Raw genomic sequence first — 25,759 nt, forward strand, 5'->3', positions numbered from 1 at the left:
GCGACGTGGCTTGGACGCGTGGAATTAGTCTTGTTATCTCTTCTCCCGAAGAGGTGGTTTGGGCAAATGAGGCGAGGCGCTGCTGACTCTCGTTACTATATTTCTTTTGCTGTGTAAACTTAACTTGGTTAACGGTGTCGCTAGCGGGTTGACGTTTCATGTGTGTCGTTGAATACAGAACTGCCGATCTACTGTCGGCAGATTAATTGCAAGGGGTAACCGGCCGGTCAGCCCTTAACACGGATGCCTTGCAAGGGCTTTTCCTGCCTTTTTAATCTCCTCTGCCGGGTAGGATGAGTGGCGTACTTGATCAATCAAGCCTCATACTACGTAGTAGGCTTCAAGTCGGTATATCACAATTACAGGGGACCAATAGTGGGCGTCGTGTACGGAGTAGCGGGCTTATCAATTAACAAACATGCAGCCATCCACGGCGACCAGTCATCAAAACATGGCAGTTCCACTCTCTACTAGTAGCGGCAAAAGCCATCAAGTAGATTAGAAAGTTGATCAAGCTCCACTGGGGAGACTATCGTGAGTGTTGACAAGTTCCCCTCAGATATCGGATCCCAGATTTAAAGCCGGCTACCTTCGGCCAATATTTCGAGACTTTACGACACAATAATAAATCGCGCCCTTTCTTCGTTCCGACCGACAACCGAACTAACAGATTATAAATACTAGACATGCCAGACCATCGATTTTAATTCTCCGTCATCTTCACACTTGTATCAGGCCGTTCAATCGATCTCCACAACCAACATGTACTCCCCAAAAGTCGGTGACGGGCTAGATAGCCTCGACACCCCATCCATGATTGTCGACCTGGACCTCATGGAAGCCAATATCAAGAAGCTCTTTGATAGTCTCCTACCCACCGGTCTCAATATTCGCCCTCATCTCAAGACTACGAAAAGCGCCATCCTCGCTCACAAGCTTGTCGCCGCGGGCGCAAAAGGCTGCTGCGTGGCCAAGGTCTCAGAAGCCGAGGCTATCACAGCTGCGGGGTTTGATGACATCCTCATCACTTGCGAAATTATCGGCCCCGTCAAGGTGAAGAGGCTTGTTGAGCTGTTCAGGAAGCACAATACGATAAGAATCGTGGTGGATAGCGAGGTTGGCGCGACCGCCATCAACGACGCGTTGGAAAAGTCTGGCATCACGGAGCCCATTTCTGTCTTGGTTGATTTGGATGTGGGACTTCGTCGCACGGGTGTCGCTGCTGGAGAACCAGCTGTAGCACTCGCAAAGCATATCAGCAGCCTGAAACACCTACGCTTGATCGGAATTCAAGGATACGAGGGTCACTTGCAGCATCTCCACAGCAGAGAGGACCGCAAGAGACAGTGCCTCGAGTCGATGAAGATCCTCACCGACACTGCTGATCTACTACGCAAGGAGGGCTTCAACATGGATGTGGTTACCACAGGCGGAACAGGCACAGCTGAGTTCTGCGCTACTGTACCTGGCGTGACAGAACTGCAGCCCGGATCCTTCATCTTCATGGACACAGACTACCGCAACGCCGTGGGCACCTTTTACTCCAACAGCCTGACCCTCCTGTCCACAGTCGTCAGCAAGCAGGGCGACAGACAAGTCACGATCGACACTGGCCTCAAGTCATTGACTACAGACAGCGGACTGGCCGAGTGCAAGGATCCGAGGTATAAGCACCAGAACCTAGGCGATGAGCACGGCTCGTTGAGCTGGGACGAGGGAACAGCGGCTTTGGAGGTTGGTGATAGGGTCGAGATGATTCCTAGCCATATCGACCCGACCATCAACTTGCACGACTTTTACTACGCTTATCGGAAGGGGGTTATTGAGGAGATATGGCCTGTTGACTCGAGGGGAAAAGTCCAATAAGAATATTCTCCTTATGCTCTCTTGATAATAAAACCTTTTCATAGTGATAGTTAGTTTATGATTATGCTATCAATGCCTAGACTAAAATATTCATATGTGCAGCAGGACCGGAAACACTGACGCCTGTAGAGATATTGATGAAGGCACGTAGCTATCAGGAGTATTGGTATCAAGTTGAGACACTTAAAAAGAGAGAAGTATGCAAGGGTGGGACGTGTATAGAGTTGCATCCAGAAAGATTTACTGGAAAGTAAGAGCCAAGTAATTTGCTTCCCTTGGCATGCTAGCCTTCTACAAAATACACTGGTTCACCTTTTGACTGCCAAAAGATACAGCGCCCTCGAGTCCATGCATTTTCTCTCCCTATCCAGACATGGAGACTCATGATGAAACCATCCGTATATTGCCGTTTATAGAGTAGCACCAACCATCGTCAAGGTCAGGCTTGCCCAAGTAGATGTATGATCCACACGGGTAGAGATTGTCAAAGTCCACTGAGGGAGCCTCGCAGCTGATGGTGTCATCTTCGGCCACGCCGCAAGTAAACTCCTCGTAAGGTACAAGGGGGCGTTTGCCTCGGCCAAGAGGCTGATGATGCGCTTATCGGCTCCGGGATAGACCAAGGCGAGTTTCTTAGAGCCGTTCGGGCCAAGGGTGGCAGCGCCGCCCTCACGGATGAAAATAAAGGTGTCGGTGGACTCGTAGTTGGCAAGATAGTCGTTCTGGTTCTTTAGGGAAAGGGTAAAGAAAAGCCCTGGCGGCATCTTGAGAGTCACCTTTGCTGTGACTGTGGGCTGCAGCGGAGTCTGGGTGCTTGTGGTGGAAGTCGCCTCCGTAGTTGTTGTGGTGCCTTCGGACGTAGATGACGTAGCTTCGTCCGTTGTCGAAGCCATGTCGGTTGTTGGAATGGTGCCCTGAGTTGTGGATGTGGTACCCTCAGTCGTCGATGTTGTAATCTCGCCCGTAGATGTAGTGCTCTCGGTCGTCGATGTACTATCCACAGTTGTTGATGTGGTATTCGAAGCCGTAGTCCAAGCCATCTCGGTCTTCGACTCAGAAGTATCGGCTGAGGTGCTCGTCTCGGACGAGACAACAGAGGTCTCGGAGCTGGTCACAGAAACGGTCTCTGTGCTAACCGACGTAGTGGCAATAGTGGAAGCGGTAGTAGCGCCATCGGAAGTGGTGATGGACAGGGCCGTGGTAATCTTGGGTCGGCACACGCCAGCCTCGGAACCCGCAGCAAGGGCCAGGACTGTAAGCACAGCCAGATCCATCTTCGGGCCAAGTCCGTCTATTGTCATCCTCACTAGCTGATTGGCGGCTTGTGTCCGACGGGCTCCCGCCACCCCGCACCCCAGACTCAACCTCAACTTGGAAACGCGGGGACGCGGGGGACCCGGTTGTGGGCTACGGGAAGGGGGGCGGGTATGGGGAAGAGATTGTTCGCAACGCAGACTTTCTCTTCTCAACCTGGTTAGGTGAAGAGGGGAGAAGATCGGTCTGGCAAGGTCGGCTATAAGACTGGCCTCGTTCTCTGGTCGTCTCCGGGTTTGTTCTGGACATCAACGTCTTGTCTCTTTGTTCGCCACGCCCTCTCGACACCATATACTACTTGTTGGAACAACAACACCCAGAGTCCATCTCGACCAAGCACAAGATGACGGGCTCAGTTCGCTCCAAGCACGCATCACTCGACATCAAAGACAATGTCGAGTTCGAGGAGGTCGCCCCTCCACACGATGCCATCCTCGAGAGGTATGAGTTGATCCGGAATAAGACGCCTGAAGAGTTGAAGGCCATTGAGAAATCTCTTGTTCGAAAACTCGACTGGAAATTCTTGCCCATGGTAACCGCCATGTTGTTGATGAAGTAAGTATCCTGCCCTTGTGAAATAGAGTCAAACTGTTGACTGGTATTTAGCTACCTTGACCGCATCAACGTCTCCAACGCCCGACTGGCCGGCATGCAAGAAGACCTACACATGTCGGACACAATGTGGTCTGCCGGCATCTCCATGTTCTACGTCGGATACATCATCTCTCAGATCCCCGCCAACGTCATCATTGCCAAGGGCAGCCCTCGCCTTCTTATGCCCTGCTGCATGCTTGCCTGGTCCGTCACGACAATCTGCATGCCCGCCATTACACGGGGCTGGGGATTCATCCTCTGCCGGTTCATCGTGGGCGTCACTGAGGGTCCGTTTGTGCCCGCCGTTTCTTTGATGACTTCGTCTTGGTACACAAAGCACGAGTCGCCACTGCGCATGGGCATCTGGCATGCTGGAAACACCATCTCACAAGCCCTCTCTGGCCTCCTTGCGGCTGGCATCTTGACAAATATGGACGGGATTGCGGGTCTCACGGCGTGGCGATGGTTCCTTCTTCTTGAAGGTATGCTCTGAGCGCATAGATGCTAGATGGGTGGTTGGAAAGCTAACATGACACCTCAGGCATCGTGAGCATTCTTGTTGCTATAATCAGCTTCTGGTTCATCCCCAACTTTCCAGACTCGACTGGGACCTACTTCATCACGGAGGAAGAGGCCGCCATGGCACAGTATCGGCAGGCGGTCTCTGCTGGTGGCCTCTCCGAAGACGATACGGGCGACTACTGGGGAGGCGTATGGATGGCCATGAAAGATCCCTTCTCACACTTATTTGCCGGCATTCACTTTGCTTTGATCATTGCCCAGTCATACAAGGACTTTTTCCCTTCGGTAAGCTAGAGACAAGGCACCTTTTTAGGCTCGGAAATACTAATGGCTGTCTCAAGATTGTCGCTACGCTTGGCTTCCATGACAATGCCACATATCTCATTCAGGCGCCCCCGCCCATTATCGCCTTTCTTGTCACATTGGCCATCTCGTGGTCTTCTGGTCGAAGGCTGGAGCACGGCTACCACATCATCGTGCCCATTCTCTTTACGCTGGTTGGATGTGCCGTCATGATCACCACCCTCAATGTCGGGGCTCGGTACTTTAGCATGATCCTCCTTGTCGTGGGTCCGTTTGTTGGTCTCAACGTGAGTATCGACCGGAATATCTGTTGGCAGAGCCTCTTGACTGACTGTCGGGACATAGATTCAAATCTCTTGGGAGACGACCGTCGTTCCACGTCCCCGCACTAAGCGTGCTGCTCTCATTGCCTATGCCAACTGCGTCTCGTCTGTTTCTCACTGGTTCACGCCCTACTTCTTTCTGAGGAATCAGGAGCCCTACTACCAGACGGGCGGTGGTGCCATCATCGCGGGATGCGGCCTTACTGTTATTCTGGTTCTGGTCACCAAATGGTACTGCGCCAAGAAGAACAAGGCGCTCAAGGAGGCTGAGGAAGCTGCTGGGGAGCCCGAGGGATGGAGATATGCAAGCTGAGAGTAAAAGCTGAGTTATGGCCTTGCCATGATAGTAGTGCTTCTATAGCTATCATGTGTTGGTGTGCCCCGGACAAGGGAGATTGCCATGGTTGAGATTCGGCTTGTTCTAGGTGGAGGGTTGGGTGTATGGGGTATTACGCGCCCATCCATAGCCAGACAGAAGGGGAGAGGCATTACAATGCGGAGGTTCTAGATCTATTCTGTTACCTGCAGCCGTGACAATAAGTGCGACACAGCAAGCATTACTTATTGCAGGCTGGGCTCGTTGGCCTTGGATGAGCGTGTTGGGGTGCGGGAAGACGCAGCACAAGATAGTATACAATAGACGATCTATGATGACTATTTACATGATATAAAGCATGTCTTTTCCTAAAGGTTTCCCTTGCGGTTGAATGAGTGGATTAGAACACCGATGCCAGAAGTGTTCGGAATAGTCTTGTTTCACCTCATCTTCCTCGCTGGCTAGATAGCCCTTTTATCTGAAAAATGCTACCATGAAGGAGTAGTAATCAGCGTAGCGAAGGTAAAGGAGATCATCAGCTACATCTACAGGATATACGTTAGGATCAAATGTTTTGAATGGAATTCCTGTCAAGATTGAAAAACTTGAACCCGACAGGCGACTCGTTATATCGCCCCAGCGGCCAGGAGTGGTGCAACTGCAAAGATATCCAGACAGAGTGCCCGAGTCCACTACCCACCAAGCTGCCAGTGCCGGACGATATAGATAATTACCCCGGTGGTGTGAGGAACAGGAAAAACCGCTAGCTAGTGCAAGAGCGGGAGAAGAGAACAATGGCAAGGATGGGTTGCATAATGGAGCTAACAAACCCACAGGCACACGTGTCGTGATCCTCCGGAGGAAGTCCGATGGCCTTTGCCACCCCGGTCGCAACGTCCGAAACCATGATCCCAGCTCTCGAGCCAGCAGAATCAGTCATTTTTGCATGGGAAGCCCGAGTCATGCATGAGCTGAGGAATTAGCACCGGACTTGGGGAACCCCACGGGGATTTGGTTTTGAGGCTGGGGAACCGAACACATGGGGCGGAGCAGGTCCGAAGTCCGGGGACTAGGAGTCGTGACAGTTTGGGCTTAGGTTCACAATTTTTTTTTTGTCTTGTTTACTTGAACATTTAAAGATGTCGTCGGCTGAGGCCAGGAAGAGCCAGAGCCAAAGCGTTCTTCTTCCGCAAGCCATATTTCGTTCACGATGGAGAAAGATCAGACTGCAGCAATCGAAAAGGCCGACGACAAGTTTGTCGAGCACGCGGCGAACCCGTATATTGGCTTGTCACCTGAAGATGCAGACTTTATGCGCCAGTATGAAGGTCAGGCTGGTAAAAAGGTCGTCAGAAAGGTAAGTGTATAGCTATTCATTAGAAGGAGGTTTGTTGCTAACGAGATAGATCGACTTCCGTCTTATCCCCATCATGGCTGTCCTATATCTTCTGGCACATATCGATCGAGGCAACATTGGAAATGCAAAGATTGAAGGCATGGATAAAGACTTGGGTTTGACTGGTAACCAGTACAACATTGCGAGCACCATATTTTTTGTGCCCTACATCATCTTTGGTAAGGCAGGCTTGAGGAAGAAACTTGATGTCGATCAAGACTGATTCAGACTCAGAGATCCCGTCCAACATCATTCTTAAAAAAGTTCGACCTAGCATTTGGCTCTCGTTCCTCATAATTGCTTGGGGTATCGTCATGACGTGTATGGGCGTCGTCAAGAATTTCCACGGCCTAGTGGCCTGTCGCGTTGTTCTAGGAGTATTCGAGGTATGTCCTTTGGCTATCTTTTAACCCCCTCTAGTGGTAACCATAACTGATTTCAACTTCAGGCAGGCTTCTTCCCTGGAGCAGTCTACATCGTCTCGACTTGGTACCCTCGACACGAACTCCAGCAGCGCTTGGCCATCTTCTACACTGCCTCGGCATTCTCCGGTGCTCTTAGTGGCCTCCTAGCCTTTGGTATCGCCCGAATGGATGGTGCCCGGGGCATTGCTGGCTGGCGTTGGATCTTCCTCCTTGAGGGTGCCATTACAGTCGCAGCCGGTTTGGTCATGCCGTTGCTGATCATTGATACTCCCGAACGAGCCAAGTGGCTCTCGGACGACGAGAAGCGCTTCATCGACTTGCGGCTGCGCTTATCTGGTGTGCGAGCCAGCACTGAAGAGGGCGACAAGTTTTCGTGGAAGTTGCTGTTCCGCACCATGGTGGACTGGAAGATCCTCCTCGGTATTATTCTGGCGTGGGCCAACTCTGTCCCCAACGCGGCGTTCAAGTTCACCATGCCGCAGATCATCAAGCAACTCGGCTTCTCCACAGCGCAATCTCAGCTGCTGACGATGCCACCCTATGTCTGCGGTGGCATCTCGGCATGGCTGTCCGGCAGGTTCTCTGACAGATTCTCCTGGCGCATGCCGTTCATCGTGGGGCCAATGTCTGTTCTCTTAGTGGCCTTGTCCGTTCTATTCAAGTACTCGGCAAACGTGGCTGATAGCGTTCCGGCCATGTACACGGGTGTGGTGCTGGCTCAGATTGGTATTTACCCGCTTCTTCCTGGAATCAGTGCCTGGACGGGCAACAACCTGGCCCCTTCATGGAAGAGATCAATTGGTCTCGCCTGGCTTCTGGCTGCAGGAAATCTTGGCAGTAAGTCGCCTTTCTCACGTGGTCAAGACCCAAACCAACATGACTCTTTAGGTATCATCGGAACAAATATCTTCTTGGACAGAGAGGGTCCTCGATATCCCACCGGATACGGCACTTCTCTGGGGATCATCTGCCTTGGTATGGCTACCGCCCTAGTCATGGAGTTCTTCCTTTGGAGGTCCAACAAGACCAAGGCACAGGTTTGCGAGGTCGATATTCGTCAAAAGTACTCGCAGGAGGAGCTTGATTCTATGGGAGAGAGAAGTCCTCTGTACCAGTATACTCTGTAACGGGTTACGCTCTCCACTCTTGCAGATTCAGCGCAAGTGTAGAGTGTGGGTTTTAGAGCTAGTTAGCATTTGCACGTTTCGAAACGAGTAAACAGTCAATACATACTGCGACTTGGCTCTATTAAAAATTGTTTGCCTGGTAGCTTCTATGCCCTAAGAGATTCTCGGAAAGTTGATATATAACTTAAACATAAGACTAGCTGATATCAATAAGTTATCCTCTCAATACATTATATGGAAGGTTAGCGGTTCACTTCGCCGGCAGTCGTTAGAAGTGGCGCTCGACATGTCATTTTACGACAACAAAGAACCACTATGTCGGTATGATAACAAGTCACAAGGTAGCACTAGGACATAAAGAAGTTACTTCAAGCCTACAAGCGTCGAAATGTGTTTATTTCTCTATCTTGTGGTCCTAGAAAAACGCTAGTGCATTCGGGGGGCTTGCTACGGCACCCGGTACCTACCGTTGTAGTTAGCATCATCTTTCATGCAAAACCATTCTTTGTCGAGACTCACATTCATCGGAGAACTTGACATGAAGAAAGTGTATCGCCCCGAGGAGCTACACATCTTGGCCAGTTCCTCCAAGTAAAACAATTCCCCAATGGGCATGCCCCAGCCAGCCAGGAGCCACTCATGCAGGTGCCATTCGACATCCTTGCATGGCCATACCTCCAGAGAGCGCGAGTCACCGCAAATGGCAGCAATCTTTCTATCCCATAGGAATTGCAAGAGCTCTTCGGATGGTTTGAGACCAATGTTGTCGGGCTTCTGAGTCTTGTAGAGATTGTCGAGGTGTTGTCGTTTCTCCTGGCTCATGTTCTCGTACTGCTCCAGATACCCAAAGCGAACGACGACAATATCGCCAGGCCTGAAAACGTCGAGATCCATGCCCTGAAACTTGAGGGCTTCGACCAATTCGGAAAATGGAACCTCGTGAGAAGACATGGCATCCACTTTTAAGCCCTGGTTCTCAGTCCAGGCATACCAGTCGATGAAGACGGCGCGGCCAGCAATACCCTTGGCTGAGACATCTAGCAATTTAAGTATTAGCAGAGTCTTGATATTGCGGAGTCTCGGGACATACGATGAACACTATTTGGCTGGTCTGAAGCGGCAAACTCCTCAGCAGTGCGACCCATGTAATACAACTAATGCCTGAGTTGAGCTTGAATGAGACCAGCCAAGAATAATAAATACTGACCGCTTCATTTTGATAGGCATAATGCCGGAATCCATCCCATTGTGAGCTGCACTGAGAGTTGAACGTCCACTGTAAAGGTATTAGCTTGCAGCTGCACCTTGTCATCTGCAACCATACCTCATCGTCATGCGCATGCTTGAGAGGGGCCTTGTTGATCAAGTGCAAGTCTAGAAGCTTGCGAGCAAACTTGGGATATGACGCCCCAGTCATCGACCAACTGTGTTTCTGGGGTTAGCCACAATTGTCACTTGGTGAGTTGACGCTGGTCTGTCCACCTACTTCAACGACACTCTGGAGCCCGTCTTGATGTTTTCCTCGGCCGCTTTACGAACAACTTCATCTGTCAGATGATTCAGCGTCCCGAGTTGGTCGTCAGGACCCCAAAGGCCCCATGCATTGCCATGCGGGCCGTTCTTGTCGAAGGGGAGAGAATCAAAACTAGGGTACTGTGAAGTCATGTTTGGGTGGAGATAATGAGGTGTCTGTAAGCCTGCAAGCGGTACGATGAGATAAACGACCGATGTCGAAATAATTTGCAAATTTAGAGCTTTAGTCGGACGCAATGTGTTGCCCACTCGCCTGTGGGCTTGGCAGGTTCTTGTTTTGTGCGGAGAAGCCAGGCCGGACAGAGTCCGATGAAGCCTCATCCGGCCGGGGCCGCTCCGAAGAAGCACCTCGTGATAGGGAACGGGCCAAACCGGAAATAATGGACAGTGGCATATCCAGCCCGAGTACAGTTGACATGTTATTAGATTTCAAGGAGACTCCGCTCTGAACGGCGGCAATGAAAGAGCGCCAAGCCACAAACAAACACCTTCACCCGGCCTAGCGATGCAGAATCGGCGCCCCAGGTATCCAATCCTTCTGCCGCTGACAAATCATGACGTCTGCCGATGCGGTATCGTCCTCGTGTCGTGCGCCCACGGTACCGTAGAGGGTGAAGCCGCAGATCTCGAGCACTTCGAGCAGAGACAGGAGCTTGAGGCTCGTCGTCACGGTATCCTGGCCCGATGGTGTCCACGGATGGCCCCAGAACTTGATCTTGACGCGGTCCGCCGTTGCCTCGTGTCTCTGGATCTCAACGCTAAAGGCCTGGAGAAGTCGGGTGACTAGTTCTGGCGGCGGGGAGCCGATTATCTTGAGCTTGTCATTACTATCGAATGAGACGGCTATCCAGTCGCAGGGCGAAGGTGCGGGTTCTTGCTTCCGGAATACCAGGCTGTCTATTTACTTGTAAGCCCTGATACTTCAAAGCCGGTCGCAATGCAAACCTCTGCTTGATGAGTTCTTGGTAATGTCAAAGGCGGACTGGAGTACCCAGCCAATGTCGTGCAAACATTCAATAATACGCAGCAGCAGCCGTCGAGCATCGTCGTCTCCGTTGGATCTATAGCTCCAAGGAGTCCCATGGAGCTTCATCTCTCTCGATTCACCAAAGGGCCGCACCCTGTCGACGCCCCTGGACCAGGTGGTCCTCACCACCTGATGCACGGCCGATATGTCGGTCTCGTCGAAATTGATGAGCCTGATACGATCCGACGGACGGATCTCGACGCACGCGAACTGGGTTTTGAAAGCTGCGGCGTCGTTCTCGACGGACTCTTGGAAGGATGGCGGTGGTGCCTCGTTGGGCGCTGACGGGCCAGCCTCGGACTCAGAGTCGAGGGAGGGCCTGGTTTCAAGGACTTTGGATTTCTCAGACATTGCGAAATATAGATCAAGTGTCTTTTTCCATGACCTGGATGCGTGCTGAAGGTTATCAAAACCTGAGATCTACATTGGACTCAGGCTGTGCTGATGACAAGGTTGACATCGTGGCAAAGCAGATGGGGCTGTGCTGAGGCGAAGCGCACGTGGGTCAACGATTGAAGAGACGCGATGTTTTAAATAAGGATGCCTGATTGAGCGTGTTAATTACGTGCAAAATGTTAGAGGACCACTATAGAAAATTACAATGCCTATATACACTTGAAGAAATCACATTTAGGGAAAATATCCATCTAGTGCCAAGCTTAGAAGTAAATTAAATAACGCAGCGCTTTCATCAAGATCTATCTATATCAGCTTAGACTTTAAGTACTGTTGCTAACCGGTATGAGCAATGCCAATATATAGGAGATTGCCTCGATTTAGTCGTGGAAGCATGGGTGCTTTAACACGATAGACAGACAAGAGGGGTCAGGTACGCTCAAACTAACCCTAGGGTAGCAGTTTGCGCCTTGCGTTGTTCTTCCTTTACGACGCTGGAGGGGCACAGAGGCAACAAGACTAGAGCATTTTGGGTCCCTGGCTATTTTCTGCAGATTATAGGTCGTGTTAGCGGACCCGATCCCGAGGCTTCCGTAGGTGGCACTGTCTTCGACCGTAGCTCCAACGTTGCGTATGGCCGTCAATATTACAGCCATCTCATTTGTGAGCTAGAAGTAGAGCATCGACTTCTTCAGAGCTGGCGCCATGGATAGGTATCTCACCAACTTTGTATGGCGACATCAGGCTATAAAGCTCACTTCCGAATTTCTGTCAGTGTTAGATCTCTGCCACGACTCTCAGGGGTCATCTAAGATGATGCTCTACAAGACTCGGAAACACAGGTCCACTGCGTGAAATAATGAGATTACTAACCACCCATCTCTCAAAGAGATAGAGTTTTCAGTGAGGCAAGTTATTATTCGCGCTAGATGTCCAAATCTCACCGAGTCCTCACACCTCGACGTCATAGCCTTCTCCATCCGGGACCCGCTCCGTCGCTTCCGCCGTCTTGTTTCCCTAGTCTGAAAAGTTTGGCTCCGAGATGCGACCGTATCGAAGAGGTCTCCACTTGAGGCTCAAGTCTGGTTGATAACGGTCTGTATAGGACTTGGAATTTGGGTTCAGGCGAGCTGGTGAGTTGATGATGCGGCGCTGGCTTAGAGACAAGGTATCTGAGCTATACAAAGAGTAATATAGCGAAACTAAAACTCCAATTTACGACACGAAACCCCCAACACCATGCCCCTGCTCAACCCACTGCTCTCGGCGGCTTCATGGTGGCATAGTGGACCATATCTGGCAGCTCCACCACAACAGCCAAGCCGGTCCGACAACGCAGAACGTGACGATAAGAGATGAAGATCTTGAAGGACAATAATGTCATCATATTTATTATAGCTGATAAATGCGATCTGCTTTCTTCTTCTCTACATCATATCACTTTTGACTCCACTCGCCCCTTCACAACCAACTCACCATGTCAAACTACCTCCCTTCGTTTTCTGCGCCGTCATCAAGGCCAGGTTCTCCCCTAGGCTCTGCCTCAGCTTCAAGACCGACCAGCTTCTTCGCCAACTCGAGGGCAAACTCGACATACGGACCGTCACGACGAAACTCGACTGCCGTCCCCTCGAGACGGAACTCGACAGCCGTCCCGTCCAAGGCCAACAGTGCATGGAGCAAAGACTACAGCGACCCCGAGGCAACCGAATCGGATAGAAAGAGCGAAAAACCTCGATCTCGAGCCGGTCGTATTGTGGGGGGCAGATATGTCGACAGCAACAATGAGGACATTGATGCAGACTGCGGCCCCATCACCATTGTCGACATTGACATGCCTCTCACGCTGACTGAGGTTCTTCAAGACAATGGGAAGGAATACATCGTTCTGGGGTTTGCCACAGGTGATAAGGAGAACCCGTTCAACTGGAACCCGTGGTATAAACGATCCATCTCGACCATCCTCAACCTAATGACACTCTTCATTGGCCTCGCAACTACGGCCTACAGCTCTGGCATAGGAAGCATGGTTTCCGACCTCAACGCCTCCAACATCCAGGGCCAACTCGGCCTCTTCACTTTCAACATCAGCTGCGCGGTAGCACCCATGGTGCTCGCCCCCTTTTGCGAGCTAGTGGGTCGCAAGGTCGTCTACGCAGGGTCATTTCTCTGCTTCTCGCTATTGTTCATCGGATTGGCGCTCGCTAAGAATATCGAGACGATTATCGGACTTCGACTTCTACTTGGCCTTTTCGGCTGTGTGGGCACAATCCTGGTTGGCGGGACTTTTGACGACATGTATGAGCCTCACCATCGCAGTCGCCCCATGGCCATGTTTAGTTACGTCGCCATCTTTGGGACAGTTGCTGCCCCGATATACGCCGGGTTCATTGACCAGGCCATCGGATGGCGCTGGATAGAGGGGATTCAAGGCCTGGCAAATATTCCCCTGCTCATCGCCATCTTCTTCTTCTTCCCTGAGACCCGTGGCGGCGTTGCCCTCCATAAACGAGCCAAGGCACTGCGAAAGGCTACTGGCGATGAGAGATATGTGTCTGCGGGCGATATCCTGACGCCGAGTCTGCAGTCTATGCTTAAAGCAAGTTCCGTCAAAGCTATCCACATGTTGGTTACGGAGCCTGTGGTCTTTGCCTTTGGTCTTTGGATCGCCTTTTGCTGGGCCGTCGTCTTTCTATTCCTCTCGGTGATCCCAATCACATTCACTGAGAAGCATGGCTGGTCCGAGGGTGTGAGCGGTCTTCCATACATATCCCTCTGCGTTGGCACCACACTTGGCTGGCTGGCACATCATCTACAGATGCGCAAGTTCGATCGCCTCGTCTCGGATCCTAATGCCAAAGTCACCCCTGAATCACGTCTCTACGGTGCAATGTACGGCGCCGTCTTCCTCCCCATCGGCCTATTCATCTACAGCTTTACGCAGTACGCGTTCCTATCGTGGGTTGGCCCAGTCATCGGGCTTGCGCCAATTGCGTTTGGTATCTACTTTGTCTTTGAGAGCACGTATAGTTACACGGCCGACTGCTACGGGGAGAGTGCTTCATCCGCGATTGCTGGTCAGGGTCTGATGAGGAATACCTTGGGAGCTGTCACGCCGTTGTTTGCGAATGCCTTCTTTCACAACGTTGGGAGCCAGTACGCAGGGTTGATCCTGGCCTTGTTCGGCACTGGGTTGAGTCTGATCCCATTTGTTATGTTCAAGTATGGACACAAGCTCAGAGCCCGAAGCAAGTTGGCAATGGAGATGTGATGGCACTGGGTTGCAGAGAGGGAGCTCATGGGAAGGCTTGTTAAGTAGAAATGAACGATAAAAGATTGAAACAATAAGCCAAGAAAGATGTACTGGTAATCCATAAGCCCCTTTAGCGGGTCAAGTCTGTCCTGTATGAACGACACAACACTGGAACATGCAGAAAGCCAATGCACGATTGCGGTGAGCATCACTTATCAATTGGTACCGAGAGTGAATTGGCTTGGCGATAGATTGATAAGGTAAGCTACGACTCTATGCATGAGTTATCTAGTAGCTCATAGATTAAGAATATAACTTATCTTAGAATTAGAGACAGTTATAAGGGCACATGCGATGACAGTTTATACTAATAAATGCAAGAGCCTAGACTTTGCACCTTGTTAGCAGAGGCACATGACAGGGAATAATGGAATATTCAAGTCGACACCCAATATTACGTCTAACATCAGTCTTGCAGGATATCCTAGTCCTGGAACAGCCACCTACAGCCACCAACAGCCACCACTCTGCGCTTCGGGATGCGACACATGGATTGGCCAAGAGCGGAAATTAATTTTCGTATCGTCCATCTTCTCGTCGCCTACCTCGAGTCTTGCTTAAAGCTGATGAATGATCTTCCGTCTTCAAACCTTCGTGAGACTCGGAATTAGTGGCAGAGTCAGCCACATTACGAGTGCTTCATCTAAACGAGTCAAGGTGCATCGCTGAGTAGTATCTTGGTATCCCTCTGTTGGTTGTATGGCTGCAGATGCATAATCTAGAGCGTTTCACAGAGGCCGACACCAGACGATGCAACAGGGCTGCATGACCCCGATAATTGCTCAAAGACATCCCCTTTCTCTTGAGAAGGTCAGACACCAAGTTGTTGGTTCACAGAAGTAAATTTTGTGTAGATCTACGACACTGACGCGCAGCCAATGTTGTAGCAGCAAAGCCGGTGAATCAGAAGACCCATCTTGCACGGTCATGAAGACGAGTGATCGCCTGGAGGGGCGAAGCATGCGTCAGTTCCGAATGGCCAAATGAATACAAATGATCCACTGCAGCTTCAGTCTCGGCCAAGATCCTTTGGGGCACTGACTCGTGGGGTGCGGCAGTGGTAGATGAGCTGACCAACACAAGGTCGTCGTGACGTGACGTGTGTGAGGAATCTGAGGCCGGAGGGCTTGTTTAGCGCTGACCATCTTGCACGTACGCACGCAGGGGCAGGCCCCGTTGAAGGCCTCGCATTGTACATGTGCTACTTGACCGGCCGCCGCAAGTATGAGTCGAGGGCGTGTTGCCTCCCCCGGAAAGGTCTGAGCACTCGGACGGCTTTGCACCCAGATCTGTTGTAGACGACGTATGCAGAGGCCCCAGGGGTTGTCTTTCCAATCATATTACCCCAGGTTTGGGGCTGCGTAGTGTCAAAGACTCAGCTGAATGAATGATATTAGCGGCTCCTTCTACGGAGTCGCGCCAGGGGAATAGGCCAGTCGGGGAACCTGCAGAACCCACAAGTGATCGACACGCCCAGAGATCCCAGATCCTTGTTGGTGAGAAATACGGCTCGCCATCTGCGGCAAGTCGGCGACTCAAAGCCACCCGCTCTTGTCATTTTTCTAGCCTTTCAACAGCTCCAGGGGTAAAGAGGATCGCCGCCGCTATGGCCGACCGGGGTAGCATCCTCAAGCATTTGCCCTGCAAGAGGCTCTGTGCGAGTAGACGCATGCCGATCCCTGAGGGACTAGATCTGCCGTGCAAGTAATATATCACCCAGAGGATTTGAGGGGGGCCCGTCTCGCTAATCTGTGTTTTTTACTTTTTTTCTTTGTTCAGATGGTGCGAGATTCTCCTTGCTTTTTGGTTTGCCGTCAACGATGGGTTCGACAAAGATCCCGTCCAAGCAGCCGGACCTCTGGGCGGCAGAGCTTGTCACCTTTACAGCAGCGACAATCTTTTTGATCCTTCGACTCGTTAGTCGTAGGCTGACGAGGATTCGACTCTGGTGGGATGACTACTTTGCGTTGATGTGCTATGTAGGCTACTTTCGTCCCTGTTTAATAATTACTGCTAACTGCATCAAAGACTATGGCCCTAGGCTGGCTCGTTATTGTGCCTATTTGTATGTCCCAAAGGCCAAAGCGAGTTGAAGAGGTGCTGACAAGAGTTCTAGGGATTCAAAATGGCTTCGGCCTGCACATCTGGGACATCAAACATCTAACCAAGGAAAAGGCCCTTTTCCAGACCAAACTCCTCCTCTACATCGCCGAGCTGATGTACGCCTCTGCCCTCTTCTTCGCCAAAGCCTCCATATTGAGCTTTTACTGGCGCATGTTTCGCGTCACAAACATCAAACTCCCAATCCAGATTCTCTTTACGTGCGCTGTTATCTGGATCATCATCCGAGTGAGTAGCCATAAACATCTACAGAAGCGACCGAGCTGAATTTTGTAGACCTTTATGGGTATTTTCCACTGCATCCCCGTGCAGACGTTTTGGGATTCCTCTGTCAAGGGGATCTGTGCCATTGAGGACTCCAAGTTCTTCTTCGGGACTATCCTCGTCCACGTTGTACTCGATATTTGCATCCTGATTCTGCCCATTCTGCAGATCCGAAAGTTGCAGCTGCCTGGACTGCAGAAGCTGGGCGTCATGGTCATGTTTCTGTTTGGTATCATGTAAGTTGAGGGTCTAGTTGGTGGTGGACTTGTCTTGCTAATGGGCACAGTATCTGCGTGGCCGCCATGGTCATTATCGTTGCTTCTACCGAATTTGATGATGCCTCTGACGATATGACGTGGAACCTTTCTACCATTGTTATTTGGGCATCGGTCGAGGTCAATCTTGTTACTGTATCGGGTACGTCTCCCTCATTCACTCAACCCCCCTAACCACTAACAATCCTCTAGCCTGCCTTCCTACCGTTCGCCCGGCCTGCATCTACCTCTTCACCTGTGCCCATCCCATCTCCTCCATCGGCTCGGAATCAAACAGCTACGGACAAGCCTACGGCCGCAGCCAAACCAAAAAGTCGATCCGCCTTTCGACACTGCCCAAGGGGAACGAGGACGAGTCGAGCTCGACACACCAACTCGCCGAAACAGAGGCTGGCCGCGGCTCCGTCTCAGACTTTGAGAGCCACGCCCTCGATAGATACCGCGGAAATACATCTACAATCACTGGGCCGGGTCATGATGGTTCTTCAGACGAGTTTCCGACCGGTTCTGCTTTTGGTGGTATCATGGTCAAGAACGAGACGACTGTAAGGGTGTCGACGGCTGGTCAACCACATTAGCGGAAGGGAAGAGTATTGTACCACGAGGTAGCAAGAAAGAAAGTAATAACTTAGTAGCTTCAATATACTTTTTTGAGTACGGCATCTCCAATCTTCCGTTGTTGCCTTGACCCGGACCAGTATCGATCGTAACTTTCAGACACAGCTCGCCCTCACATTGCGGCATAATGACAATTCAAGGATCATGCCTGCATAACGACTCACTGAGCCACACAGTCCAGCTCATCCTGAACCTGATAGGGTCTCGATATGGACTAGTGATGCGGGGATAATATATCTGACACCATGAATCGCTCAAGGATGATCCAGGATCCGAGTGTCAGAGGTCATCACCAGCTGACCTCTACTCTCTACGCGCAGATCACTGAAACGGGCTGAATCTCTTTTGATACTCTATTTGTGAAAAGGCTTTATGCAAGGCCGCAGGCTGAGCTTCATCCTCGAAGAAAATGCTCCGGATATGTGTGCAAGAACGCTTTGAGCTGGGATTTTGAATCTAGTTGCAGGATAAAATTGATCAACTTTTTTGCCAAACCTGAAAAACAGAAGCTTGCCGTCTAATCTAAGTTGCTGTTTCATGCCTCTCCACTGTTTATTTTTCTAGTTACACGATCAACAAATGTTCGAAGCGTCTTTGGGGCATCATCCATCTCCATCTTGACTTCAACAATGTTAAGCCCCTTTCCCTCTTTCAGTCCAGGATTTTCAAGTGCATCTCTCAATTGACCCCAGTTCTCCGCTAGAAACGTCCTCACAGGATAGGAAGGATCATTCTTGGGCGCACCAAAGTAGCTCGGGGCCTCCAGGATTCTCCATGGCTGAATATCGTTGTAGCTCTCGTTCGGGCCGTGGATGAGCCTCTCAATCGTGTAGCCACTGTTGTTGAGGACGAAGATGATTACGTCGAGCTTGTTCCTGATGATGTCACTAACTGCCTGTGCCGTCATCTGGAAGCTTCCGTCTCCCTCGAATAGAATGGTCCGGCCAGGGCGTCGTGTTTTGTCCTCAACCATTTCACTCTGTGCGAGAGCTGCTCCCTGGCATGCAGCAAGAGTATATCCGATGGAAAGCCAGATAGAGGAGTTGATGAAGACAGTCTCATCTGGAAGGATGAGACTCTGGCTTCCATGTGTGGCTGTGCCGGTTTCAGCCATGATGATGTCGCCCTCCCTGATAAAGTTGGAAACGCGCAGCCAGAAAGAGTATTGATCTATAATACTATCTTTCTCTGGTGGGAGCAGCATCTTTTGCATGGTCTTAAGTGAGATGCACTTCTCCGGATAGGGCTCTGGGACAGGAAGTTTGCACGTCTTCAGCTGGCCAACTAGCCTCCTTAGGATAGACTTGACAGGTAAAGCACGGTTCCCTCCAAATAGAAGATCCTTGCCGCCTATGCTGATGGAGTACTTCTCAAAGGTCACCGTGATGTGAGGATCTGGTATGGTGGTTGAACCGAAGGTGTTGGCATCAGAGTCCAAGGGACCAAACCGAAGAACCAAGTCCCGAGACTTGGCCCATGCTTGCTGAGCTGGTTCTCCCGCCAAACCAAGGCTAGATCCGTGGAAGTTGGGTAGATCTTCGTTGACGAGGCCCTTTCCTCCAAGAGTTGTGAGGGTGGAGAAACCAGTCAGCCCGACCAGTTGGTTGATTTCGTCTTTCATCCCAAACCTCCCAGCAAACGCATCAACTAAGATCATTGGCTTTTTGCTGTTTTGGATTCGAGTTGCAAGTCTATGAACGAGTTCATGTTCAAATGACTCATCAATCTCGGGCAATGAAAGAGTGATTGGGGATGCGGGAGCCATCACTTTGACTTTGACCATATCACAAGGTATCTGAATGTACACTGGTTTGCTCTGTCGAAGGCACTCCTTGAGGGTCGCATCGATCACCCGGGGGGCGGTGGAAGGGTCCGTAAGGTTTGCCTGAGCTACCGTAACCATCTTGTACATGTCCGCAAAGATTTTGAAGTTTCCATCGCCCAATGAATGGTGCAGACAGGCTCCAGCCTCCTGGGCGGCAAGCGAGGGTGTTCCAACAATGTGCACCACCGGAACTCTCTCAGAGTAAGCTCCCGCGATGGCATTAATGGCTGAAAGTTCTCCCACTCCGAAAGAAGTGATGATAGCGCCAATGCCTTTGACTCTCGCGTAACCATCGGCTGCGTAGCCGGCATTCAGCTCGTTGGCGTTGCCAACCCAGTGGATGCCAGTCGACGTGAGATAGTCCAAGACGGTGAGGTTGTAGTCTCCAGGAACGCCGTGGACGGAGCCGAGGCCGAGCTGAGCTAGTCGTGTCCAGAGATACTCTGCCAGATCAACCTTTGGTGCCATTGTTGGTTGATGTACTTGATTGTTGACTTGAGAATGTTGATATTGAGGACAATAACTGTCAATGGCGATTTAGAATCACAAGAATATGAAATTTTAAAGAGATCATGTGTCACAATTAAAATCACTGTTTTCGTCACTCATAACACGGCTCTTGACAAGCTCTTTCATACCTTTAATACCGAGCAAAGAGCCCAAGTAAAAGCCCCCACTCCCCTTATCAGCAATGAGGCCATCACGTTATCCCTGCCGTATAACCTGATAAATACGCGGCAATCGACGGAATTGAGCGGCAAAAGAGTTCCCACAATTCGCGGAAAGGTCAGCGCGAGTCTGAAGAACAAGGCACGAGGCTCTGCGGATCAAGAGATTTGAGCAAGGGCGGACCGAATAGAGGGCCTCTTGGCAGAATCAACACGTCTCGGGACCGGCCGGAAAAGGCAGTTGTCTTTTTGTTGAGATCGGTAAGAATCCTTGTGGGTCGAGTCAGTCGAGTCTTTTATCAAGATCGTTGAAGTGTTGGTTGAGTCATGGTGATTTAGTAAAGCTGAGCAATACGGACAGAGGCTGACTGATCCATTGCGTGATTGTTTTAGCCTCCTTCACATCAATGCAGCTGGATACGAAGAGATAAAATAGGAGAATATGTGCAGTCAAGATACATTAGCGCATGGCGCTTGTTCAGATGTCCGTCCCTGAGGCTCTTCCACGTTCAGAGACGCATAGCTCTTGACAAGATTCTTCAAAATATGAGAATCCACATCTTCCTGCTTTTTGACAACGCTCACTGGCCAATGACTCCTAACAGGTTGCATGTCGTCCAGTTCGTTGACCGCCTCTTGCTCCTCCAGGCTCATGGTCCCTCTCAACAAGGCACGTTCCTGTGGTCTCATGCGGCCCCGGATAACCCGGAACAGCGCTTCCGCCAAGTAATGGTTCCGTCGTTGGCTGTATAAGCCCTGCGCAATCAAAATGAGGGTTGATCGCAGGGTTTCAAGCTCAGTAGCTGGTGTTTGGTCCCCGATGGCATCGATGCAGTCGTAGCCTGTGAGCATAAGGGGAATAACAACAAAGAGATCCATGGCTTCAAATCCGTGTCGAAGATAGTAGATTCGGACGAGAGTCTGGAGATATTTCTTGGCATAAGCAACAATTTGCTGCGGAGAAGGGTACTGGGTTGTCTCAGTATCACATAGTGGCTCGTAGAGGGTAAGCAAGAGGTGATGATAGTAAATACTGTCAAGTATCAACTATGCCGATTCGGCCAGCCTGTAGTCAGGTAATTAACTTGAGTCCTAGGTACTTACTGAAGTTGAAGGTGGCCGGGAAGAACGATGGTCCTTGGCTGGAGCGGGACAGGTAGATTCCTATACCAGCTCTCTAGTCGCTCACGGAACCCATGGGCTTTGTCAAGAGTTATCTCAGACCCTTCCGAGTAGGCCACATCGCAAATCTCATTCATGATGATCCGGAAATGGCATCTTGCTCGGAAGATGTGAGAAAAGTAGGATGGCGAGGGGCCATTGTTCAGCGGATACTTTATCCATATCTCGCCGTACCATTGTGAATTCCTTGTTGGATCTGGCAATGCCCACTCTGGGGGCTTCTTGAGCAGTGGCGGCAGCATGAAGGAGAAGGCGACGAGGCTGAGAGGGTCAACACGTATGCATGCTCTGGAGTTGATGCACTCACGTTTCCCAGGCGTACAAAGCCCACGCCGTATATGCTCTACCATTCTGTATCCTTTGACTTCGTACGTCCATCACGTCAAAGATTCGAAGTTCGTGAGCTAATGAAACAGCATGAATCCTGTACGGCTGCCCAATCTCATCCAAGCCGCAAAGGTTGTGAAAGACGCTGAAGAGTATACCAGCCTGTATAGTCGTGATGCACGGTTCTGAACATTCTAGCTCCCAGAGGCGCTTGGATTCTGCAAGAAAGCGGTACGCGAGAGTATTGGGGTTCCAGTACTCAGCACGGTTCGAGAAGCCAGGGTAGCAGACCTGCGATTAGATCAGATGGGTCATCAACGGTGTTGAGGAGCTCATACACAGGCATAAGCAAGGACAATGTTGACGAGGAGAGATGAGCAAAAGTCTTTTCGTCTAGCAGCCATGTCTTCCAGGAATAAGTCCTTCTGAAACGCCGCCGTGAATTGGTACTCGCAGCGAAATAACACACTGAGGAGATCTCGCATGAGCGCATCATCATTGCACACTGGAGTCCACAACGATGGCTTGACGTTAGAGAGAACAGGCTCAACAACATGTGCTGCGTGAAAAGGTTTCAGGTAGAGACTTTGTTGCTCATCAGAGCCCAAGTCAGTCATGAGTCGGGGCGAAACATGCTCCGAGACTTGACTTGTCGAATAGAGCGAAGCCGCCTCGTAAATCAATGAATTTAGGTATGGGTTGTCTCGGGCGTAATCTGCAGGCATCTCAGATCGATACGGAAACTCATATCGGAGTCTTGTCTCGGGCACTAAGGCCACTTGAAGCAAAATATCACCGGCCTTGACCTGGTTCAGAACAGCTTCGACGTCGGTGCCGGATCTGATTCTTTTCAAGATGTCCTGTGCATCACGCTCTGGCAGGGTCTTGAGCAGGGTGAGGATCTCCTCGTGGGCCGTTGCTCGGTCCTTCAGGTCGTGGTTGCTCCGGTGAATGGCCTGCAGTCGTGATTCTCCTGGTAGCGTCATGTACTGGCATAAAAGGCCTTTATCAAGACAGCGACGACATGTCGGTCTCCCACCGGAGCACTAAGATATAGGTTAGCCTTTGGAAGACGGGTCAACAGACAATCAAACCACCTTGGCTTTGTTTCTCCGGCACGCGTTGCAGGCCGCAATCACGGTATTCAACCGCGACCTCGACGACGGACTACCCGCCGCGGACGACCCCGACCTAATAGCCTGGGTCGGCATCAGACGGCGCAAAGGCCTGTCTCTACCAGACGGGGTCTGACCAGACATGAGGGATTATCAGGAGCCCCGGTGCTGGTCTAGGAAAGTGAGGTTTGTCGTTTGTGCGCGAATGAGACGCGTTGTTGAACGGAGAAGAATGAGACAGAATGACGTCATTAGCCTTAACACTATGCGTATCTAGGTTAAGACGAGAGAGAGGCCAGGACTATTAAAGAAAGGTCGAGAAAAGACAAGCGCTTCGGGAAAATGCTGCAGATTTTGTATCTGGTAAAATTTTCATGAGAATATTGAATTGGTGTGTGGTATCGGCGGCGTTTGCATCACGAGACCTGTTGAAGTGTTTGAGGCGTTCCTCCACCAATAACCTGTCGACAAATTGACCGGAGACGTGTCCGTGGCTGCCTCAATGTTCCCGGCTCCGCGAATAGAGAGATAGGTGATTGTCTTCAAGAGCCGTGACTTACAGTTGTCTCAAGCCAGGGCGACCTGTCGCTTATCGAAAAAAAAATAAAAAAAAAAACCTTGAGGAAAGCCGCCCACTTGTCCGCCCCGTAGCCCATCCCGGACAATATATCGGAGCACCATTTGTGAGGACATAATTCTGCGATCATGAAGGCTCATCGCGACAATACACTGTCGTATCCTGGTTACAAAGAAGACAATATTAACTAAGAAACTGTTAGGTGGTGAGTATTTAATTAGACGGTGTTCGTCGTTGACTTTCACCCAAGTCAGAGAATACCTACCCTAGAGGAGACAAGAACAACTGGCCAAATCAAGGACAAGAAGGTATCCCTCCAATCAATGAAAATATAAAACCTGATAACAAACAAGTTCGAAAATCCGTGTCAATAAATCGATGGACTAGGTTTCGCTTGTATCAACCCATATGCCTATACCCTCGAGCTCACTTATCGTTTTAGCCCAACCACACGAGTTACGAGACTGTGAACATGCAGCCATCTGCTCATAATTCTGCCTTACTAAATAATCGTAGGTATTTTTTGTAGGAGTATCTTTTGATCTTTGTCATAGTTCCTCGTTGGCCCTGGTCTAAATACTCTAACCATGCGGGAAATGCCGTCATGCATTAACAAACTGTGTCTTTTGCTCTTGTGGCTAATGGCAAGAAGGGATCATTGCAGATAATAATAATAATAATAAGGCATAAACTGCTCCTGCCCTTGATGATAAAAAAAGTTTCAAATCTAAGTTTGTGTGTGTATGAGAATGCACGGCAGCGTAGGGGGATTGAGAAGGTTGACTACTCTCAGCTAACAGTCCAAGGAAGCTTCTCGTAACTCTCCAGAACGGATCGCTAGGACTAACAGGTCCGTTTGAAGGATTGCAATTATTCTCAAAATAACAGCAGAGAGCCGAAGGCCCTATTCTCGAGGTTCTGAAGCCAAGGCGGCTGAAGTTCCTGGACCCGAGCTAAACACCCTGCGGCCTGCTTGGCAACCCGATCCTGTCTGACTATAAGCGAGACTACTAGACTATGAACCTTTCCATTCTCACCTCATCATTCTAATTTTAGAGTGGCTGGTTTCCGAGGAGCGTAGAAAACGACTAGCTCGTTCTTTACCTAGTCAATCTTGCAACCCTGTCAGGGCCAGGAACTTGAAAGAGACTACCCATCACCGGCGCCGATATTAACGCCTAATCAGGCACCCCTGAAAGATCGATCTGTGCGGAAGCTGACTTGGGCATTGGTGATTAAGGCTTGCCAAGATGAAAGCTAGAATCAAGAATGAACAATCCGTCAAATCACTTTTTTGACGATGCTCCAACAGGTGGATATTTTAACCCTTCGAGTTATCCATGACACCAGGCGGCAATGAGGGAGCTGCCTGGGTCTTTATTTTCAGCGACTGCAAGAGTTGAAACTGTCTTTGTCAAGTATCTTTTTGCGTCGGTAGTGATAGGGCGGCAATGGAAAAACGGGCCGATGCTGCTTGTTTCTACCCGTTTCACTTGACTCCATTAATGGATATTCTCGTTGGCAACGGCGCCAACGTTGGGAAAGTGGATTATGATGGATGCATCTTGTTACACAGAGTAGCGCCGTAGGCATTATAGAGGCCCTCGGCGTTCATTAGCCGCAGTGAAAGGATGCACTTCGGGGCCGACACTCGAAAGTGAAGCGCTTAAGATCCTCAATGTACTTATTAAATGGTACATTGTCCTATCATTTACTGACACGCCATCCACGTCGGTAGAGAACGACTTGGCATTCTTGGGACAACTATTGCCAGTTATACATCCTTCGGCAGCTGGGCATAAGGTGTGTCTGGGGCGGTGCAAGCCTGTGTTGGATTCGGGATAAAGACTCCCGCCAAGTCTCAGCCATGTCTACAGATTGAATGAGATCGCCAGACCTCGGTACCTTCTTGGGGCAGACAAAGACACGGGATAGTCGGATCGTCGCGGTCGGCGAGATCAATTCACATGTCCGGACATGCCTTGAGAGCCGTAAATCTTGTTCATGTTTCTGGATAAAATGAAACTCTCGACGTGCCATTCGTATAGAAATCACCACGATGCGACCCATGAAGGCGGCCGAAATCCACAATGAATTGAATGTTCATGCAAGAACCCCGCCAAGAATTGTCAGAAACCGGGTGCATGCATAAGGGTCTTTTGGTGCAGCTATCAGGCTATCCTTGCCTTTGCCTGTAAGCCTTGCTTGGGGCCGGATGTAGGCTGACTGTAGCAGTGAATGTGGCAGCAGCAGGCTGTGCTTAGTTGAATGCGGTCAGTCTCACCGTCAAGATAGCTAACAATCCTTTGCTGTAACCGAGCTTATTCGCTAA

The 25,759-nt window shown here is 50.4% G+C and overlaps 9 protein-coding genes across 9 annotated transcripts; 5 read left to right on the forward strand and 4 right to left on the reverse strand.

Annotated features, from left to right (window-relative positions):
* Nucleotides 1–762: 762 nt before the first annotated feature.
* NCS54_00207100 (D-ser-dehydrat domain-containing protein) lies at nucleotides 763–1,866 on the forward strand (the record flags this gene model as incomplete). The annotated part of the gene is made up of 1 exon (XM_053147677.1): nucleotides 763–1,866. One exon carries the CDS (start codon nucleotides 763–765, stop codon nucleotides 1,864–1,866), a length of 1,104 nt encoding a protein of 367 aa, XP_053003652.1.
* Nucleotides 1,867–3,523: 1,657 nt separating this feature from the next.
* Nucleotides 3,524–5,235, forward strand: NCS54_00207200 (MFS domain-containing protein; the record flags this gene model as incomplete). The annotated part of the gene is made up of 5 exons (XM_053147678.1): nucleotides 3,524–3,735; nucleotides 3,787–4,256; nucleotides 4,316–4,581; nucleotides 4,638–4,886; nucleotides 4,945–5,235. The coding sequence occupies 5 exons, from the start codon at nucleotides 3,524–3,526 to the stop codon at nucleotides 5,233–5,235; spliced, it is 1,488 nt and encodes a 495-aa protein (XP_053003653.1).
* Nucleotides 5,236–6,448: 1,213 nt separating this feature from the next.
* Nucleotides 6,449–8,186, forward strand: NCS54_00207300 (MFS domain-containing protein; the record flags this gene model as incomplete). The annotated part of the gene is made up of 5 exons (XM_053147679.1): nucleotides 6,449–6,595; nucleotides 6,645–6,813; nucleotides 6,869–7,020; nucleotides 7,083–7,896; nucleotides 7,948–8,186. 5 exons carry the CDS (start codon nucleotides 6,449–6,451, stop codon nucleotides 8,184–8,186), a joined length of 1,521 nt encoding a protein of 506 aa, XP_053003654.1.
* A 415-nt stretch (nucleotides 8,187–8,601) lies between these two features.
* Nucleotides 8,602–10,040, reverse strand: NCS54_00207400 (Hypothetical protein; the record flags this gene model as incomplete). The annotated part of the gene is made up of 6 exons (XM_053147680.1): nucleotides 8,602–8,649; nucleotides 8,706–9,223; nucleotides 9,277–9,340; nucleotides 9,394–9,462; nucleotides 9,511–9,610; nucleotides 9,673–10,040. 6 exons carry the CDS (start codon nucleotides 10,038–10,040, stop codon nucleotides 8,602–8,604), a joined length of 1,167 nt encoding a protein of 388 aa, XP_053003655.1.
* A 178-nt stretch (nucleotides 10,041–10,218) lies between these two features.
* NCS54_00207500 (Hypothetical protein) lies at nucleotides 10,219–11,097 on the reverse strand (the record flags this gene model as incomplete). Its single annotated transcript, XM_053147681.1, has 2 exons — nucleotides 10,219–10,616; nucleotides 10,665–11,097. 2 exons carry the CDS (start codon nucleotides 11,095–11,097, stop codon nucleotides 10,219–10,221), a joined length of 831 nt encoding a protein of 276 aa, XP_053003656.1.
* Nucleotides 11,098–12,619: 1,522 nt separating this feature from the next.
* On the forward strand, nucleotides 12,620–14,413 carry NCS54_00207600 (MFS domain-containing protein; the record flags this gene model as incomplete). The annotated part of the gene is made up of 1 exon (XM_053147682.1): nucleotides 12,620–14,413. One exon carries the CDS (start codon nucleotides 12,620–12,622, stop codon nucleotides 14,411–14,413), a length of 1,794 nt encoding a protein of 597 aa, XP_053003657.1.
* A 1,862-nt stretch (nucleotides 14,414–16,275) lies between these two features.
* On the forward strand, nucleotides 16,276–17,693 carry NCS54_00207700 (Hypothetical protein; the record flags this gene model as incomplete). Its single annotated transcript, XM_053147683.1, has 6 exons — nucleotides 16,276–16,434; nucleotides 16,484–16,520; nucleotides 16,572–16,804; nucleotides 16,853–17,076; nucleotides 17,127–17,257; nucleotides 17,308–17,693. 6 exons carry the CDS (start codon nucleotides 16,276–16,278, stop codon nucleotides 17,691–17,693), a joined length of 1,170 nt encoding a protein of 389 aa, XP_053003658.1.
* Nucleotides 17,694–18,268: 575 nt separating this feature from the next.
* Nucleotides 18,269–20,026, reverse strand: NCS54_00207800 (Pyruvate decarboxylase; the record flags this gene model as incomplete). Its single annotated transcript, XM_053147684.1, has 1 exon — nucleotides 18,269–20,026. One exon carries the CDS (start codon nucleotides 20,024–20,026, stop codon nucleotides 18,269–18,271), a length of 1,758 nt encoding a protein of 585 aa, XP_053003659.1.
* Nucleotides 20,027–20,676: 650 nt separating this feature from the next.
* NCS54_00207900 (Zn(2)-C6 fungal-type domain-containing protein) lies at nucleotides 20,677–22,994 on the reverse strand (the record flags this gene model as incomplete). Its single annotated transcript, XM_053147685.1, has 5 exons — nucleotides 20,677–21,259; nucleotides 21,331–21,669; nucleotides 21,716–22,026; nucleotides 22,074–22,781; nucleotides 22,830–22,994. The coding sequence occupies 5 exons, from the start codon at nucleotides 22,992–22,994 to the stop codon at nucleotides 20,677–20,679; spliced, it is 2,106 nt and encodes a 701-aa protein (XP_053003660.1).
* Nucleotides 22,995–25,759: the final 2,765 nt, after the last annotated feature.

This window comes from Fusarium falciforme, chromosome 2 (assembly GCF_026873545.1).
Source record: "Fusarium falciforme chromosome 2, complete sequence".
NCBI classification, from domain to species: Eukaryota; Fungi; Ascomycota; class Sordariomycetes; order Hypocreales; family Nectriaceae; genus Fusarium; species Fusarium falciforme.